The sequence below is a fragment of the Apteryx mantelli genome, chromosome 23 (assembly GCF_036417845.1).
Source record: "Apteryx mantelli isolate bAptMan1 chromosome 23, bAptMan1.hap1, whole genome shotgun sequence".
Taxonomy (NCBI): domain Eukaryota; kingdom Metazoa; phylum Chordata; class Aves; order Apterygiformes; family Apterygidae; genus Apteryx; species Apteryx mantelli.
In genome coordinates, this window is record NC_090000.1 from 11,365,033 (window position 1) to 11,383,549 (window position 18,517).

The 18,517-nt window shown below is 51.1% G+C and overlaps 1 protein-coding gene across 1 annotated transcript; it reads right to left on the reverse strand.

Annotated features, from left to right (window-relative positions):
• Window positions 1-4,524: 4,524 nt before the first annotated feature.
• On the reverse strand, window positions 4,525-5,145 carry LOC136994017 (olfactory receptor 14C36-like). The gene has a single exon (XM_067310052.1). The coding sequence runs from the start codon at window positions 5,143-5,145 to the stop codon at window positions 4,525-4,527; it is 621 nt and encodes a 206-aa protein (XP_067166153.1).
• Window positions 5,146-18,517: the final 13,372 nt, after the last annotated feature.

Below are 18,517 nucleotides of genomic sequence, written 5' to 3' on the forward strand. Positions count from 1 at the left end.
GATCCAGGAGCCTCAGGACTGTTCTGACAGCACTGGGGGCTGCAGGTGCTCCCAGTCCCTGGGAGCTGTGCCTTCTCGTTGCCTGCTGAGGGATGGGAAACCAAACCTGGGCTCGGAGGGTTGCATGCTCTGGTGCCCTTGTGTGTTTGAAGAGGGGGCAAATGATTTTCAGGCGAGTCACACATCTGAGGTGTGAACTCTCTGTGCAGAGCAGGCAGGCATCCTGCAAGGGTGCAGGGGACCTCCTGGTCTCTGCAGGCACCTCCTGTGTTGTTATTGGCAGGTTCGAGGAGGCTGGAGGAAGCTTTACCACTGTCTCTGTTCAGCCATGTACCTTTTGTCTCCTCTTCCCAGAGGCCCGTGAGCTCCTTGGGCTGGGGAGAAAAGGCAGCCCATCCTGGTGGGACAAAGCCCGGGCCTGGCTGTGCTGCATCACTGCAAGCATCTGCCTGTGGCCCAGCTAAGGGGAGAAAGGAGGGGGGGGGGGGATGCAGGCAGCTGTGTTTGCACAAGCAGCCCCTTAAGGGCAGGAATCCTGGCTCTGTTTCTAAAGCAAGTGCATGGCCGGTCATGGGTCATGGCTGGGCTGAGCTCAGCCTGGAGCTGCTCTCTGCTTCTCAGTGCTGAGCTCACCATGTCCGTGGGGGTCCTGGAGCATCCGCATGCCCCAGCTCTACCCCAGGGGCCAGGAATAAAAACTCACCTCCTTCTGGAGGACTTCAGGGCTGGCTGTCCCACCCCACCTTCCCCTCCCCACATCCTCGCCCTCTCTGTGTGGGTCCCATCCCTACTGCCAACCTCTCCCTCCAGCCCTGTCGCTTACTCCTCTGTGCTCCTGCACACCCAGGAGCCTTTCTGTGAGCTGGGAGTGGTCATTCACCTCCTGCTCCATGGCCATCCCCCAGGATCCCCTGCCGGAGACCTGCCATTCTGGCACTGAGGGGAGCTGCTGCCTCCTGCCTCAGCTGCTCTCCTCAAAGTGGGGACTCAGTGGCCCTGGCCAGGACAAGGACACGGTCACCATGGCGACCCCAGCCAGCACAGTGGCCTTCAGGGCATGATGTCACTCCCATCACAAAGCCCTTGCAGTTGCCATGGGGACCCTCATGACCATGTCCTGGCAGTCCCCCATGGGGGAAGCTGCAGTCAGCAGCATGCCTGGGCAGCAAGGCTCACCAGCTGTGTTAACAGAGTGCAGGTGGCAGGGTGAGGGAAGGCATTCCTCCCCTTGGCTCGGCACAGGAGAGACCATGCCTGGGCATGAGGTCCAGTTTGAGTTCCCCAGCCTCAGTCAGACCTCGATGCATTGGCGCAAGCCCAGCGGAGGCTCCCGAGCTGTTTGGGAGCTGGGGCCCAGAGTCATGGGGGCATCCATCTTTGGAGACAGTCACACCTTGATGGTGCCAGGCCCTGGGAAACCTGATCTGGTTGGCTCCATTTGCAGCAGGGGCTGCAATGGAGAACTCTAGTAGCCCCTTCCCATCCTGGCAGCTCTGTGACTCTGAGAACAGTTGGATGTGTTTCTCTCCAGCTCTGCCTGGCTTCACTAGCATTGCCGGCACTAGTCCTTCTCTTGAGATTGACCTGACGCACAGAAACCCTGTGGGAAAAGGCTTCCCAGACTTTATTCACAGCACAAGATGGCTGTAGCTGGACGAGCAATTGTGCCAGCATACGAGTCTGTGCTGGGGGCAGTGGTGGGGGGTCACATCTGTCTGGGAGTTTGTCCATGAAGGCACAAGACACAAGATACAGCCTTGGGAGAGGGAAAATGCTGCCATTCGGCTACTGTGTGAGAATGGGCGGTGTGGGAGCACACAGCCGTGTGCTTGCCAGGCAAATGCAGGCCTCCTGGGAAAGGCACCAGGACATGGAGGGTGCAGAAGAGAAGAGCCCAGGTTGTTCCCTGTGTTGCATGGGCACACTGAGGAAGCTGCGCCAGAGCCATCGTCCCAGACCAGCCCCTCACATCACCCCTTTCCAGTGCTGGCTGCTCACACCGACGGTGCTGTGGTAAATGGTCCTCCTGCAGGTCTCTGTATCCCAATGGAGGGGAAAAGGCCAGCCTTGCATGGCCTCTCTTCTGCACCAGACCCTGGCAGATCCTGCAGTAGAGCTGTCTATTAACACTCGTGGGGGGCCCAGCTTGGGCTGGGCAGGGGCCAGGTGCTTGTATGCCCCAGACTCTGCATGTCCACAGCAGGACTCTGGCAAGGCCCAAGGACAAGGGGAGCAGCTCCCTGGCAAAGGGGAGGAGGCCCCACAATGATGCCAGTCACTCTGTGTCTCCCCTGCTCTTGTGCCCAGAAGATCCCTCCTCCCTGCCTGTCTGCAGCCACTTCATGCCCACCCAGCTCCCCAGGACAGCATGAGAGCCCTGGCCCTGCAGCCCCTCCAGCACCTCCTGCTGCCCCAGGGACAGAGCAGCCTGCCTCAAGCTGACGCTCAGAGAAACCTGCTTCTCATTTTCATTCTCTCTCTCTCTCTCTCTCTGAATGCTGCCCTGCTTTTCTCTGGGACATCCCTGCTCCCCAGAGAGCTTTTCCCCAGGTGAGTGTGTCCATGCTGGCCTGCACGGCCATTCTTGCACCCCTCCCCTGTGCTCCCCACAGGGCCGCGGGCTGCCGCTGCTGCTCTGCAGAGTGAGTGGGCTGTTAGGCCACATAGTGACTCCTGACTTTGCCCTTGCTGTGCTGGCTGGGGCGGGAAGCAGGCCCAGCCAGGCATGGCGCAACACCACTGATACTGCAGACACTTGTCTGTCCTCATGCATGGTGCTCAGCATGATCCCAGGGCGTTTGCAATGGCAGGAGATGTATTTGGGGGTACAGTAGCTCCAGTCTGTGGTGTGTTGCAGAGGGTGCATGACACACTCTCCAGTCCCCCTTCCCTGGGCCTCCGGGGTCCCCACTGCCTATCCAGGGATTGCAGAGACCTCGTTTTCCTATGCATACATGCAACTAGTCTTCTACCTTCTGGTGACTCTACCATGGACTGTCCCTCACTTTGTGAGGCTTCACTCACTGCCCACTCCCAGGCACATGCTGTCCCCGGAGATCCTCTGAGCTCTCCTGGGGGCTCAGATTCCCCTTCAGCAGGATGAGCATCTGCCATCAGTACTGTCACATGCAGGACACATGTCCCAGTCAGGCAATTCAGAGACTATTCCTCGTCTCCATTGGCACTGGTCACTGAGAAATGAGCCCTGAATCCAGCCTGTGGTCCCTAACAGATCACATTGGGACTTTGAGCTCATCCTCTGGAGTCCATAGAGTTAACAGGCAGAGCAGCAGGCCCTTTTATGGTGTAATCCCTTGGGCATATTTTTGACTCCGTCTTCTGAAGAAAAGCCAGACTTCAGGCAGGTCTCTGAGGAGATCCCCTTGTTGGGGCTCTTACAGTGCTTTGGAATAACAATCTGTATGAAGAATTATAAAGGTTGCTCCTTAAGGGCCACCGATCAAAGTGTAGCGAACGCCGCGTGCTTCATAGCGGCTAACCGTTAACCGATCAAAGTGTAGCGAACGCCGTGTGCTTCATAGCAGCTAACCGTTAACCGATCAAAGTGTAGCACTAACCGATCAAAGTGGCCAAGATGCCGCGTGCCTGCATGCCATGACTGCACAAACATATATAAGATGGGCACATTGCTGAATAAAGTTGGAATTGAATCTGCATTCTGTGACTGCGTATGATTCTTTCCCACTACTCCCGCGGACCGCGACATCCCCTTGTGTTTTAAAGGTGCCCATTACCTGCTCCTGCCTCTACTGTACTCACAGGAATGCACATGGAACCACAACCCTAACACCACCAGGCTGTGAGAACTCTTGGGCTGTATACACACACCAGAGCACAACAGGACAGTGTGGAAATGAGGAGAACAGCCCTGAAAAGAGAAAGTCCTGCTGCTGTGAGGGGAAGTGTCTCCAGGAAAGCTGCAGCCCCCATGCGAAGGCTGCAGCCAGGAAATGCCTGCTGTAGCAATGAGGGGATGGTCCTGAAGAGCAGAGGGTCTGTCCCCACAGGCTGCATCCAGACTCTCCTCCCCTCCACTCCCACTGCACTGGAGGACTGTAGAGGGAAGGGAGCAGCCCATAGTGACACCTGGCTGCCACCCTCATGGGAGATGAGTGTGAGATCACACCCTGACAGTGGCCAGGAGAGCTGCGCTCTCCTAATGGACATGGGACCCATGCTCTCACCCCATCTTTACTTGTCTGAGCCTCTGTGTCCCCCTGAACTCTCTTGGTGTCATCGCCAAAAGAGACACTGCAGAGGGAATCTCTCCGCTTTGCCCTAAGGGCATCTGAGTGAGCTCAGACTCACAGGTTATGAGGTGCCCCCATCTCTGCTGATGAAGGGAGAAGCCTGTCTTTCCGCTTCAACAAGGTCTCTGGGTCAGATTCAAATGAGAGGTTCCTGAGGACAAGTGCATGAACCAGAACATTTTTTCTTTTAACGCGAATGTAACAGAGAAAAGCAAGCAAGAAAGAAATGAACACCACCTAGCCTTGATGCCAGCTACCCTGGGAAGGAGGAGTAGATGCACATAGGACAGTTACTGGCGCTGACCCGCTGAACCAGTTTTCTCAGTGCATCCTTGAGCTCCTTGTTCCTCAAGCTGTAGATGAGGGGGTTCGCTGCTGGAGGCACCACTGTGTACAGAACAGCCACCACCAGATCCAGAACTGGGGAGGAGATGGAGGGGGGCTTCAGGCAGGCAATCATGACAGTGCTGAGAGAAAGGCAGACCACAGCCAGGTGAGGGAGGCACGTGGAAAAGGCTTTGTGCCGTCCCTGCTCAGAGGGCATCCTCAGCACAGCAGTGAAGATCTGCACATAGGACAGCACAATGAAAATGAAACACCCAGAGGCTAAACAAAGATTAAATACAATAACGGCAACTTCCCTGAGGTAGGCATCTGAGCAGAAGAGCTTGAGGAGCTGGGGAAGTTCACAGAAAAACTGCTCCATGACATTGCCTTTGCAGAATGGTATTGAAAATGTGTTTCCAGTGTACAGGAGAGCATTGAGAAAACCACTGGCCCAGGCAGCTGCTGCCATTTGGACACAAGCTCTGCTGCTCATGAGGGTCTCATAGTGCAGGGGCTTGCAGATGGCAACAAAGCGGTCATAGGCCATGACAGTGAGAAAAGAACATTCTGCTGAAAGTGAGAAAATGTAGAAAAAGACCTGTGCAGCACATCCCGAGTATGAAATGGCCCTGGTGTCCCTCAGGGAATTGGCCATGGATTTGGGGACAGTGGTGGAGATGAAGACAAGGTCCAGGACAGAGAGATTGAGGAGGAAGAAGTACATGGGGGTGTGGAGGCGGTGGTCGCAGACTACGGCAGTGATGATGAGGCCGTTACCCAGGAGGGCAGCCAGGTAGATGCCCAGGAAGAGCGCAAAGCGTGAGAGCTGCAGCTCCCGCGTGTCTGTGAATGCCAGGAGGAGGAACTCGTTGAAGGAGCTGCTGTTCGACATTTACTCTCTTAGGGCACAGGGGGACTGTTCAAGGAAGAAGACATGTAGACAAGTTAGGACACACTGCTGTGAGAACAACTTTCTCATAACTTCCTCCCCTGCAACAAACACTTTATCTCTCCCCATCTCGGCAGAACAGTCACTGAGCTCCATGACTTGAGCTGTTTTGTGCTGGCTGAGCTTGCTGTGAGGAGACAGAAATCCTCAGCATTGCTCCTGTACTCCGAGTGAACCACTGTGACTCCTGAGAAGCAAAAGGATTCACTATGGCTTTAGTGCAGAGGGAGGAGAGCTGCCTTGTCCATCCATCTTGTTCACAGCTGCCCTGTGCTCACACCTCTGAGGTGCAGGACAATTGCACTCATGTTACCCTAGAAAGAAATGACACCACTGAGAGCAAAGGAATCTAGTTTCAAAGTGCAGATCAACACCCATTCTCAGAGCATCTGAGGGGGGTCTCAGCACTCCCCTTCTAGCCAGGAACACATCGGGCTCATTCCAGCTGCCCACACCCAGCCACCCAGCAGCATTTCCATGGCCTCAATATCTAGGTGGCTTCTTCATGCGGCACGGAGATAACACTGCAATGCAATGGGAGAGCTGTGCCCTTCTGGAGGACAGCTTGCAGCCCAGCCAGACATCCCAGAGAAATGGTTGAATGTTTTAAGGATGGGATGTCCTGACAAGAGAGTTGGGTCATTCCCAGCCCCCCCCCCCACACACACACTGCATTGCTCAGAGCTGCACAGGTTAGAGGGGGACTTGGGCACCTCAGTATCAAGGACACATCTGCATGGCAGGATCCTCAGGGTCAGTGTCTGAACTGCATCTTAACCCTCCCCTGCCCAGAGAGTCCCAGGGCAAGAACAAGAGCAGCACGGACAAGTGGGAAACACAGAGCAATACCATGATATTTCTGCTGAAGGAGGAAGGGACAGGGAGAGACAGGGGGCACTGCGGAGTTTCTCCTCTCCTGGAAGTCCAGCTGCCAAGGAAACGACTCATGCCACAGACCCACAGCCTGGAGGGCAGAGGGTTGTGCTGGGTGGGAGAGGAGAGGAGGCATTGGATTTTGTAGTTTCCTCTAACGCTTTGACCATGACTCTGCTGCCTGCAACAAAAGGAACTCCTGTTTTGGAGTCTCAGTTCCCTGTCTAAACCTGAACAATCAATAACACTGCACCCCACCCAAAGAGAGCAAAACTGAAAGCATAGACTCAATAAAGCTCCATCGCTTTCAGGTATCTCTGGCCTTGACCTTCCTTTTGAAAAGGCCCCGCCAGAAATATCCTGGAAGTGAGCAGGAGCTGTGATGGCCCTGACCCATGCAGCACCCTCTCAAATGGAGAATGAACCTGCCTTGCAGGGGGTCTCTCCACAGAAGGGAAATGGGGAGAGCCATCCTGACAGATCCTATCGGCCAAGGGATGTGGTAGCTTTGGGGGACTCCTCTGGGTACCTCGTGGGCATTGCCCTGCAGGGAGACACTTACTGTGTTAGGGGCTATGAAGATTTCTCCACCACTGAGCTCTCAGCCGTCCTCCCAGCCCTGAACGTCTTTAACTTCTTTCTGTCTCACTTGTCTCGCTCATCTTGCTTGTCTCATGTTGGCACCTGTAGGAAGTGCCTGAAGCCCTGTTGCCCTTTGCGGAGGAGCTGCTCCTGCACACAGCTGTCTCTTGGCAGTGCTGCCAGGTTGCCAGGAGCTGCCTCCATCCCAGGAGCCTGGCCCCGCTCGGGAAGAGTGGCACAGCTGGAGGCGTGACTTTATTTGTCCTTTTGCTCCCTCCTCCTGCGAAATATTCATTGAAGCAGACTAAAATAATCACCTATGGTCTCTCTGAAAAACAAGGACAGCCTGACTGCAGCATTAGAATTTCTCTCATCAGAGGATCGTTATCTGAGAAAGGTGGGAATATCCCACTCTGGCAGCCACTATTCCCATCTCTTAACTGTGTAGGAAACCTAGATGGGGACAAGGAGGGAGTTCATTTGCCCATTCTTCAGGTATTACTTCAGATGAGTCAATCTGGGCATCTCATGCCAGGTTAGAAGCCCCTGGGGTGGAGGGGGATTCAGATCCCTCTTGTGCACTCCACCAACTCACAGCAAGTAGCATTCCTCTTGCCAAAGCTGAAGTGTGTGCAATAATTGTCTATATGTGACCTCGTTGCCTACAGCCCCATTATAATCACTGAAGATGGAAGGTGGGAGCCAGTTGCCCACACACAAACACAGACTCACACACAGAATCGCAGAATGGTTGAGGTTGGAAGGAACCTCTGGAGATCATCTAGTCCAACACCCATGCTTAAGCAGGGTCACCTACAGCACATTGCCCAGGATTGTATCCAGAGGGCTTCTGAATACCTCCAGTGAAGGAGACTCCACAACCTCTCTGGGAAATCTGTGCCAGTGCTCTGTCACCCTCACAGGAAAGAAGTTTCTCCTCATGTTCAGATGGAACTCCCTGTGTTTCAGTTTTTGCCCGCTGCATTTCCTGCTATTGTTGGGCACCACTGAGAAGAGTCTGGCTCCATCCTCTCGACACCCTCCCTTCAGATACTTATACACATTGATAAGTTCCCCCCTTAGGCTTTTCTTCTCCAGGCTAAACAGGCCCAGCTCTCTCAGCCTTTCCTCATAAGAGAGATGCTCCAGTCCCCTAATCATCTTTGTAGCCCTTCGCTGGACTTGCTCCAGTAGTGCCACATCCCTCTTTTAGTGGGGAGCCCAGAACTGGACACAGTACTCCAGGTGTGGCCTCACCAGGGCTGAGTAGAGGGGGAGGATCACCTCCCTTGACCTGTTGGCAACACTCTTCCTGATGCACCCAGGATACCATTGGCCTTCTTGGCCACAAGGGCACGGTTAGTTAGACAGTAACACTTGATTCTATTTGGTGTGCTAACACCAACATTTTTTTTAGAGTGAAAAAAAGGTGAAATAAAAAATAGAGATCATGGTAAAACTTATGTAGTAATGTAGTGAGTGGTCATTTAAATTAAAATAGAAGGTTCATGTGTTACAGAGAAGAGATGGAACCAACGAATACCAAACATGGACGGGGTTTTGGTGAGCAGTTGTTTAAGAATATTAGCTAATGAATTGGATAGAAATGTGGAAGCCTGGAAGCAAATTATTAGATCTCTAACATCACAGGAAAGTCCTGCAGATGTAAATATTCTAGCTTGAGTGATTAAGATTACTTTAATCATAAGCTTTGCTATTTTTCTCTTCCCTGGGTAGCACAGAAGAACACGTAATCCATTTCAAACCTATGGATATTATTAATTGTATGTTGCTTAGTTTGTCCTTGGCTGCCTTTATTTTGTTTTATTACCATCTGTGCATAGATGAAGGGAAATGTATATTCCCTTTTTAGAGCAGTTGCTGAGGCTGAAATTGAGATGAGAGAAAAGTATGAGTAAACCAAGGCAACCAGGAAAAAATGGATCCAGCTTAAAGGGGTCTTCATCTGCAGACAAGAGAAACCTTGTTTCCCTTGGTGAGGATGGCCATATCCCCTACTGTGAATAGTGATCATTCGTACTAGAGCTCCAGCGTACATTGCAACGCCTGTGTATGTAACATAGAAGACACATGAACGTGAATGAGTATCTGCAAAAACACAGTATTTTGAGTCCTATGAAAAGCAAAGATGAATCAATTAAGAATAAAAATTTCTACCTTGACAAATTATTTTTTTATATTATATACCTTTAGTGTGGCTTTACAACCCTGGGACTGGGAAGAATGCACCTTCACATAACAGAGTTTTGAATGCGTTTTAGAACACCTGTGCATAAATTGATGGCCTTTGGATGGGTAGAAAAGCACAGGTTCCCCAGCTATGGGGATATCAAAACACTCCATATGCGTATGATATGTAATCATGTATCAGTCTGATGAAAAATGTGCTTTGTTATGAAGGAGACAATTAGGTGGTTTTAGAAACACATAGCGGGAGTGTTTCTGTGACGAGAGCCTGACCCCAGTGACAACGGTGGCCCAGCAAGGGCGAATGTCCCAGAGCACCTCTTTGGAAGGACACCAGCAAGAGGCGAATCAGTTGTGTGTGTGAATTCAATACGAGCCAATATCAGCTTTCAATCACCAGATCACTGTTTAGATCAACATTTAACCAGATGTGAATATGACATGCATCCTATGGTTTCTAATGGGTCAGTAATCATTTACGTGGGCTCCAGCTGTGCTTGTGTGCAGACCCAATATCCAGGAATGACTCCTGGATATGACCTCAGTGTGTGTAAGCTGCCTGATAACACATATGTATGGAATGTAACTTCAGTTGAAAGGCATGATTTGAACTATGCATTGCTTTTAGAAGTGACACTGAAGTTACTGGGAATTTTTCTGTAATTTTGAGTATGTCCTTGTCTTTTTAGATATGTTCCCAGGATGGGCTGAGGCCTCACCTTGCGGACATTCAGATGCCACAACTGTTCCAAAAAAAAAAAAAAAGAGAGAGAGCTACGGACAGAACTAATTCCTCAGGTAGGTATTCCCCTAACATGAGATAGCGATGGCGGGACCCATTTTACATTTGTGCAGCCCCACATATGGAACAAGTAAATCCAAACTGGCAAAGATTTGTGGAGAGACTGGCTTGAAATGGCCGGATGCGTTATCTCTAACATTAATGTATATAAGAAATACGTTGAATAGGAAACTTGGGCTGTCGCCTCATGAGATCTGACCGGGCAGCCCCAGGCAGCTGCCTCCTACAGCACCCTCAACTCCAGCACAGGCAGCCTTGCCATTGACAGGTGACGCCCTTCTCAAATATTGTTGGGCATTAATGAGATGTGTAAGGTCTTTTCACGCACAGGTGAGAGAAGCCTCACCTGAGCTGCCACTAATGTCAGTCACTCCCTGGAACCAGGAGACTGGGTCTGCGTTAAGGTAGGCCAGGGAAACACACACGTCAGCCGTGCTGGAGAGGACCTTATTTGGTGCTGTTAATTCCCGACTCTGTAGTGCAGTGCAAGGGCAGGCCAGCTGGGTCCATGCTTCCCTATGTAACAAGGTCAGGTCATCTGGCAGACTCAGCACAGACGACACCCACTGCCACTGGTGTGGGATCAGGAGAGAATTCAGGGAGAAAGATAAGGAGGCACAAAGGAAAAAACAGTATGTGGCAGACAAAACACACCACCCTTTTGCAACATGAGTAACAAGCTAGAAGGTGAAGGCCAGACAGCTTGTTCCAGCTGCACGGCAGAGGAGGGAGCGATACGGAGATATCATGGTCTGCCCCTGACCACAAAGGGTTGCATACCAAAAAATAATTGCCGCTCACGGACTCACTGTTGACCTGTAGTACCCCTAGCCTCATTATCCCTGATTACCATATTAAAAAACACACCCTTTGCTGCATAACGATATGTAAATAAGGGGGGCATACCCCACAACAACTGCGCAAATGGCAATCTGGCCAATGAGGTATGTCTGCCGCACTTGCACATCCCACCTTCAGCAACTATAAAACAGAGGATAGCTCACTAAAGCTTTTGGAAGGGAAGAAAACTGAACCCCCAACCTGTTCACTGGAGACTGCTGATGAGCAAGCCTTCTTCTCCCCTTCCCCCAAACAGGGACGCGTCTTTGGTAAGACTTGCACCTCCGACAAACGTCAGATGTTACCCGGGAAAATATATTATTATTGAAAGCACTCAATTGTTATTTTGAGCTCATAGAAAGAAAATTTGTAGCAGCAAGTGCATTTATCAATGGCAATTAGGAACCTGTTGCATCTGTTGCTTTAATAAAATCTTATTCTTTTTTACTTTGTGAAAGCGGCTCAGGGAAAGTTCTCAAACAGGGGGCTCTGGCAGGCAAGCATAAATTACAAAGATAAGGAAGGGCCTTCCTTCCCTCCCTTTCATGTGACAACGGGAGAGCTGCATGGCCCAGATGGACTTCCTTCCATCAAGCACCAACAGAAGCATTGTCTATGGCCCTGCAAGGAGCCTTGAACAACCCAGCTGTTACCACCTCAAGTTCTTGCTACTTCATTTGTTTTAAGAATCATAACTTTATTTCGGGATGCTTTATCTAGGTTTATATTACCAGTCATGTGCTAGCCTGTGAAAAAACTGTTATGTCATAAGACCATGAAGAATGAAGAATGCTAACCCATGGGAACACCTGGGAAGCTATTGGAATTTAGAAATTCCCCAGAGAATTACCCTTTTTGTAATGTTTTGTGCCTCATTTATCATATTAGACATCAACTGGAAGCCTACATCTTCAGAGTTTCAAAATGCTCAGACTCTTTTTTATAAGTCTAGTTCTGATTTTCATTTTGCTGTTTGGGATACTAACCTTTATTTAAATCCTGCCCAAGAATGAGTTAGTGTAACGAACTCTTCAAACTGTTGGCTATGCTTGCATTTGCCCCCTAATGGATGGGATGGTTAGGAAAACTGCCTGAAATGGCATTGAAGCATATTTTTTTAGGATCACTGACTTTGGTAATTCTTTAGGTATTGGTTCAGTTAATCTTCTCTTGTGGCAAATTGCTGTGTGAAAGGATAGAGTGAGGCATAATGCAAGTAGAGGCCAAAGGAAAAATGCTGAATGTATTAAAGGATAAGAAAGAAGAAAAGGAAGAAGTACTTGGACTGGTGGCTGTAAGTGATTATAAAGGCCAGAGGCAAGACTGGAGGGTGGGACAGCATGGCCTATGCAGGGATCACTCTTGGGATCCCAGGAGTTGTGAGCAGGGCGTCTGCAGCCCTTCAGCCATACTCTGGACCTGACGACGATGTGAGACTGTAAGCCTCAAAGCGGGGAGTGTGGAAGTAAAATAGTTGACGCCTCCCAGGCCTTTGCAGAGGTATCTAGGGAAAAATATCCGTGAGGTCAGTCTTCCCAGCTGTCGAAGGAAGGTATTGTATACAAAAAATTGTACTGTCTTTACTGCTGGAGCCTCCTCCTTGCTGATGCTTGTGCTTGTGAGGTCACTTCTGCCTTGGTGCCTGATAGGAGAGCAGCAGGTGCATGGCTTCAATGCAAATTATGATGTCACTTCTGCCTCAGCAGCTGATAGGCCAGTGGCAGGAACATTGCTTCTGTTTGAGCTGGTGAGGTCACTTCTGGCTCAGTATCTGAAAGGTTAGCAGCAGCCACACAGCTGACATGCTTCAAAGGTGACTCCGTGATCACTTCTGCCTCAGCTCCTGAGAGGCCAGCAGCAGGCACACGCTGCTTCTTGTGTTCATGAGGTCACTTCCGTCTGAGTACCTGATACACCAGCAGCAGGCACATGGCACCAATGCTCACTGTAAGCATTTGTCGCATCACAATGTCGCTTTTGTCTTCTGAGCTTTTAGGCCAATAAGAGGCTTTTGGCTCATGTAGGTCCTTGCAGAGTCATCTCTTTCCCTGCTGCTGATAGGCCAGAACTGGGCTCATGTCTCCAGTGTTCATCATTGTGAGGTCACTTCCGCCTCAGGAGCTCATAGGCCGACAGCAGGCACATTGCGGCTTTTTGAGGCTGTGAGATCATTTCTGTCCAGGTCCTTCTCTGCAAAACTCCTTTGGAGCTCAGCCAGGGTTCAGTCCACCTCCCTGTCCCCTTATCCAGTCGCTGCTTCATCAGTGCATCTGCGAAGACATTATGGGAGACAGTGTGGAGCCTTCCTGAAGTCAGCTCAGCAACACCCACTGCTCTCATCTCCTTCACTGAGCACATCAGTGCTCCTGCTGCCTCCCCAGGCAGGTCGCTCCCTCCTGGCCAGGCCCTTCCCACCAGCAGAGCCCCCTGGGGGAGGACCAGGCTGGGGCAGCGCTCCCCGCTCAGAGCCCTGGGCCTGTTCCCTGGAGCCCAGAGCCTGGTGCCAGCAGCTCCTTCCCCTTGCCCACAGCCAGGAAGCCTTTCTGCCATGCAGCACCTGGATCAACAACTGCTTGGGCAAGATGGGTTCCACCACACTAAGTGGGGCACACATGTCTTTCTTTGCCAACAGGTTGCCCAACCCGGTAAGGAGGGCTCTAAACTAGAAAGACGGGGGAAGGGGAGAGTTATAATGACAGGGTAGTTGGCAAAATGCGCCTCAAGTCGGGATGCCTCCAGCAGGTGCATGCAGCCAGGGAAGTGCGCACAGGACATGGCTATGGAGGATCCTCTTGTATCCTTCCTGGGAAACCTGCATGCTCGATCACCTCTCTGAAATGCCTGTACAACAATGCACGCCACATGAGGAATAAACAGGAAGAATTAGAGATCTGTGTGCAGTCGCAGGGCCATGATCTCATTGCCATTACAGAGACATGGTGGGATAGCTGGCATGACTGGAGTGCTGTCATGCATGGCTACGTGCTTTTTAGGAAAGACAGGCCAGGGAGGCAAGGTGGTGGAGTTGCTCTTTCTGTGAGAGAGCAACTGGACTGTATGGAGCTCTGCCCAGGAGTGGATGAAGAGCGAGTCGAGAGCTTATGGGTAAGTGTCACACTATGAAGGTTCAACAGTAACAACTGAGACAGTAACGTAATAAAAAATATGTTTATTCCCTCACACAAGCTCTTGGATTAGTAACATCCATTAAAATAATGCGATTACTAATTTAGAAAGGATAACACAAAACCATCAGTTACTAATTTAGGAAGGATAACCCAAAACTGTTGGTAACTGCGCTATTAATTGGAAGCACTGCTTATCCCTACTTGAAAGCTTTCTTGTTCACTCTCCTAGTGAGAGGACTCTCAACCCCGAGGAGTTACCTTAACCCAGTGTCCCAGGAAAAGGGGAGGGGCGGGGGATACTCATGGTCCATCCGGAGAGGATGATCAGGTCATGTTCCCGTCCCTGCTGAATCTCTCTTAGCTCCCAAGTCTCTTTTTATACGGCTGGGGCTCTGGGCAAACAATGCTTTTGCTGACTTTTGCGAGTTTCACAATCACAGGACTGTTTTGTTTCTCTGCTGGCAAAGACCCTGTTAGCAGGGCAAGACCACAATACCTCTGTATTGCTTCTTCTCTCCCTGGGGGTCCATGCAGATTGCAGGCGGCAGATTTCTTTAGTCTTGTTAATTCTCCTATTCCACAGCTTTGTGCATATCAGCCCTTGCACATATCCGTTGGCAGACTTCTTCAGTCCTGTTAACTCTTCACTTGCTCATCAGTAAGGATTCAAGGGCAGGCTAGCATGGGTGACACTGTTGTGGGTGTTTACTACAAGCCAGCTGATCAGGAAGAGGAAGTCGATGAGGCCTTCTACAGACAGCTGGAAGTAGCCTCACCATCCTAGGCCCTGGTTCTCATGGGGGACTTCAACCACTCCGATATCTGCTGGAAAGACAACACAGCTAGGCACAAACAGTCCCAGAGGTTCCTACAGAGCATTGATGAAAACTTCTTGACACAGGTGGTGGAGGAGCCAACAAGGAGAGGTGTGCTGCTGGACCTTGTTCAAACAAACAAAGAAGGACTGGTTGGAGATGGGAAGGTTGGGGGCAGCCTTGGCTACAGTGACCATGAGATGGCAGAATTCAGGATCCTGTGAGGAGGAAGCAGGGCAATAAGTAGGATTGCAACCCTGGACGTTAGGAGAGTAAATTTTGGCCTCTTCAGGGACCTGCTTGGAAGAATCCCATGGGATAGGGCCCTAGAAGGAAGGGGGGTCCAAGAGAACTGGTTGATACCCAAACATCACTTCCTCCAAGCTCAAGAGTGGTGCATCCCAAAGAGCAGGAAGTCACGCAAAGGAGGCAGGAGACCTGCATGGATGAGCAAGGAGCTCCTGCCAAAACTCAAACAGAAGAAGGACGTATACAGAATGTGGAAAGGGGCCATGTGGGAGGAATACAGGAACATTGTCAAGAGTATGCAGGGATGCAACAAGGAAGGCTAAGACCCATTTGGAATTAAATCTGGCGAGAGATGTCAAGGACAACAAGAAGGGCTTCTTCAAATACCTCAGTAGCAAAAGGAAGACTAGGGAAAATGTGGGCCCACTGCTGAATGGGGTGGGTGCCCTGGTGACGAAGGATGCAGAGAAGGCAGAGTTACTGAATGCCTTCTTTGCTTCAGTCTTTACTGCTCAGGCCAACGCTCAGGAATCCCAGACCCTGGAGGCAAGAGAGAAAGTCCGGAGGAAGGAAGACTTTCCCTTGTTTGAGGAGGATTGGGTTAGAGATCATTTAGGCAAACTTGATACCCACAAATCCATGGGCCCCAATGGGATGCACCCACGAGTGCTGAGGGAGATGGCGGATGTCCTTGCTAGGTGATGGGCGAGTGAAGAGTTAACAGGACTGAAGTTTGTCAATTGATATGCAGAAGAACTGAAAGCACAAGAGCTGACGTGCACAAAGCTGCTGAACAGAGGACTTAACAGGACTAAAGAAGTCTACCAACCGATATGCGCAAGGACTGATATGCGCAAGGCTGCGGAATGATTAACAAGACTGGAGAAGTGAAGTCTGCCACCTGGAATCTGCATGCACCCCCGGGGAGGGGAGAAGCAATACGGAGGTGTTGTGGTCTTGCCTCGCTAGCAGGGTCCTCCCAAGCAGACAAACAAACAGTCCTGTGATTGCGAAACTCGCAAAAAGTCAGCAAAAGCAGTGTTTGCCCAGAGCCCCAGCCGTATAAAAAGAGACTTGGGAGCTAGGAGAGTTTGAGCAGGGCCGGGAACGTGACCTGATCATCCTCTCTGGCTGGACCTTGAGTATTCCCCCCCTCCCCTTTTCCTGGGACGCTGGGTTAAGGTAACTCCTCGAGGTTGAGAGCCCTCTCACTAGGAGAGTGAACAAGATAGCTTTCAAGTAGGGATAAGCAGTGCTTCCAATTAATAGTGCAGTAATCGACGGTTTCAGGTTATCCTTTCTAAATTAGTAACTGATGGTTTTGTGTTATCCTTCCTAAATTAGTAATCGCATTATTTTAATGGATGTTACTAATCCAAGAACTTGTGTGAGGAAATAAACATATTTTTTTATTATTATTACATTACTGTCTCAGTCGTTGCTATCGAACCTTCATAGCATGACAGCGTGACACTAGGCCACTCTCCATCCTCTTGGAAAGCTCATGGAGAACAGGAGAGGTGCCTGAGGCCTGGAAGAAAGCCAATGTCACTGCAGTCTTCAAAAAGGGCAAGAAGAAGGACCCAGGAAGCTACAGGCCAGTCAGCCTCACCTCCATCCCTGCAAAGCTGATGGAGCAGCTCATCCTGGATGCCATCTCCAAGCACGTGGAGGAAAAGAAGGTGATCAGGAGTAGTCAGCATGACTTCTCCAAGGGGAAATAATACTCAACAAACCTGACAGCCTTCTCTGATGGAATGACTGGCTGGGTAGATGAAGGGAGAGCAGTGGATGTTGTCTCTCTTGACTTCAGCAAGGCTTTTGACACTGTCTCCCATAACATCCTCATAGGCAAGCTCAGGAAGTGTGGGCTAGATGAGTGGCCAGTGAGGTGGATTGAGAACTGGCTGAATGGCAGAGCTCAGAGGGTTGTGATCAGCGGCGCAGAGTCTAGTTGGAGGCCTGAAGCTAGCAGTGTCCCCCAGGGGTCAGTACTGGGTCCAGTCTTGTTCAACTTAGTCGTCAATGACCTGGATGAAGGGACAGAGTGCACCCTCAGCAAATTTGCTGATAATACAAAACTGGGAGGAGGGGCTGATACACCAGAGGGCTGTACTGCCGTTCAGACGGACCTGGAAAGGCTGGAGAGGTGGGCAGAGGGGAACCTCATGAAGTTCAACAAAGGCAAGTGCAGGGTCCTGCACCTAGGCAGGAATAAGCCCATACACCAGCACAAACTGCGGGCTGACCTGCTGGAAAGCAGCTTTGCGGAGAAGGACATGGGAGTGGTGGTGGACATGAAGTTAAGCATGAGGCAGTAATGTACCCTTGTGGCCAAGAAGGCCAGTGGTATCCTGGGGTGCATTAGGAAGACAGTTGCCGGTGGGTCGAGGGAGGTGATCCTACCCCTCTACTCAGCCCTGGTGAGGCCGCACCTGGAGTACTGTGTCCAGTTCTGGGCTCCCCACTAAAAGAGGGATGTGGCACTACTGGAGCAAGTCTAGCAAAGGGCTACAAAGATGATTAGGGGACTGGAGCATCTCTCTTATGAGGAAAGGCTGAGAGAGGTGGGCCTGTTCAGCCTGGAGAAGAGAAGAATTATCAACGTATACAAGTATCTGAAGGGAGGGTGTCAAGAGGATGGAGCCAGACTCTTTTCAGTGGTGCCCAGCAACAGGCCAAGAGGCAATGGGCACAAAATGAAACACAGGAAGTTCCATCTGAATATGACAAAAAAATTTTTCACTGTGAGGGTGACAGAGCACTGGCACAGATTTCCCAGAGAGGTTGTGGAGTCTCCTTCTCTGGAGGTATTCAAAAGCCCTCTGAATACAATCCTGGGCAATGTGATGTAGGTGACCTTGTGGGCACAGCAGCTCTGGGGGGCAGGGATGTGTGTGTCAGCCGCCCCGTCAGCCACCCCATCAGCCTCCAAGCTGGGACTGGCCCCAGTGGCACAAGGAAACAGAGGACAGTGACACTCTCTTTCCCTTGTTCCTATGTCCAGCAGATTCCCTACCCCAGACTGCCTGCAGCCCCCCATGCCAGCCCCTCTCTCCAGGACAGCATGAGAGTCCCTGCCCTGGGACTCCTCAGGCAGCCTCTCTTGCCCCAGGGACACAGCAGCCTGCCTTAGCTGACATACATAGAAATGGATTTTTCTTTCTCATGTATTGCTCCTTGCAAGCACACAATTGCTCCTTTTCCCTTCCCCAGGGATGTCTATGCTCCCCGGAGAGCCTTTCCGCAGGTGAGTGCATCAGTGCTGGCTGGCTCTTCCTGGACCCTCCCTTGTGCTCCCCATGGGGCAAAACCTGGCAGTGCTGCTCTGCAGAGAAAGTGGGCTATGGTGCCCTGGGGCCACAGGGTGGCTCTGCACTGGCCATGGTGGTCAGGGTGGGAAGCAGACCCAGATGCACAGGCATCTTTGCACCTGACAGCCCCCACCAAGAGGTCTGTTGCCATGGATGATG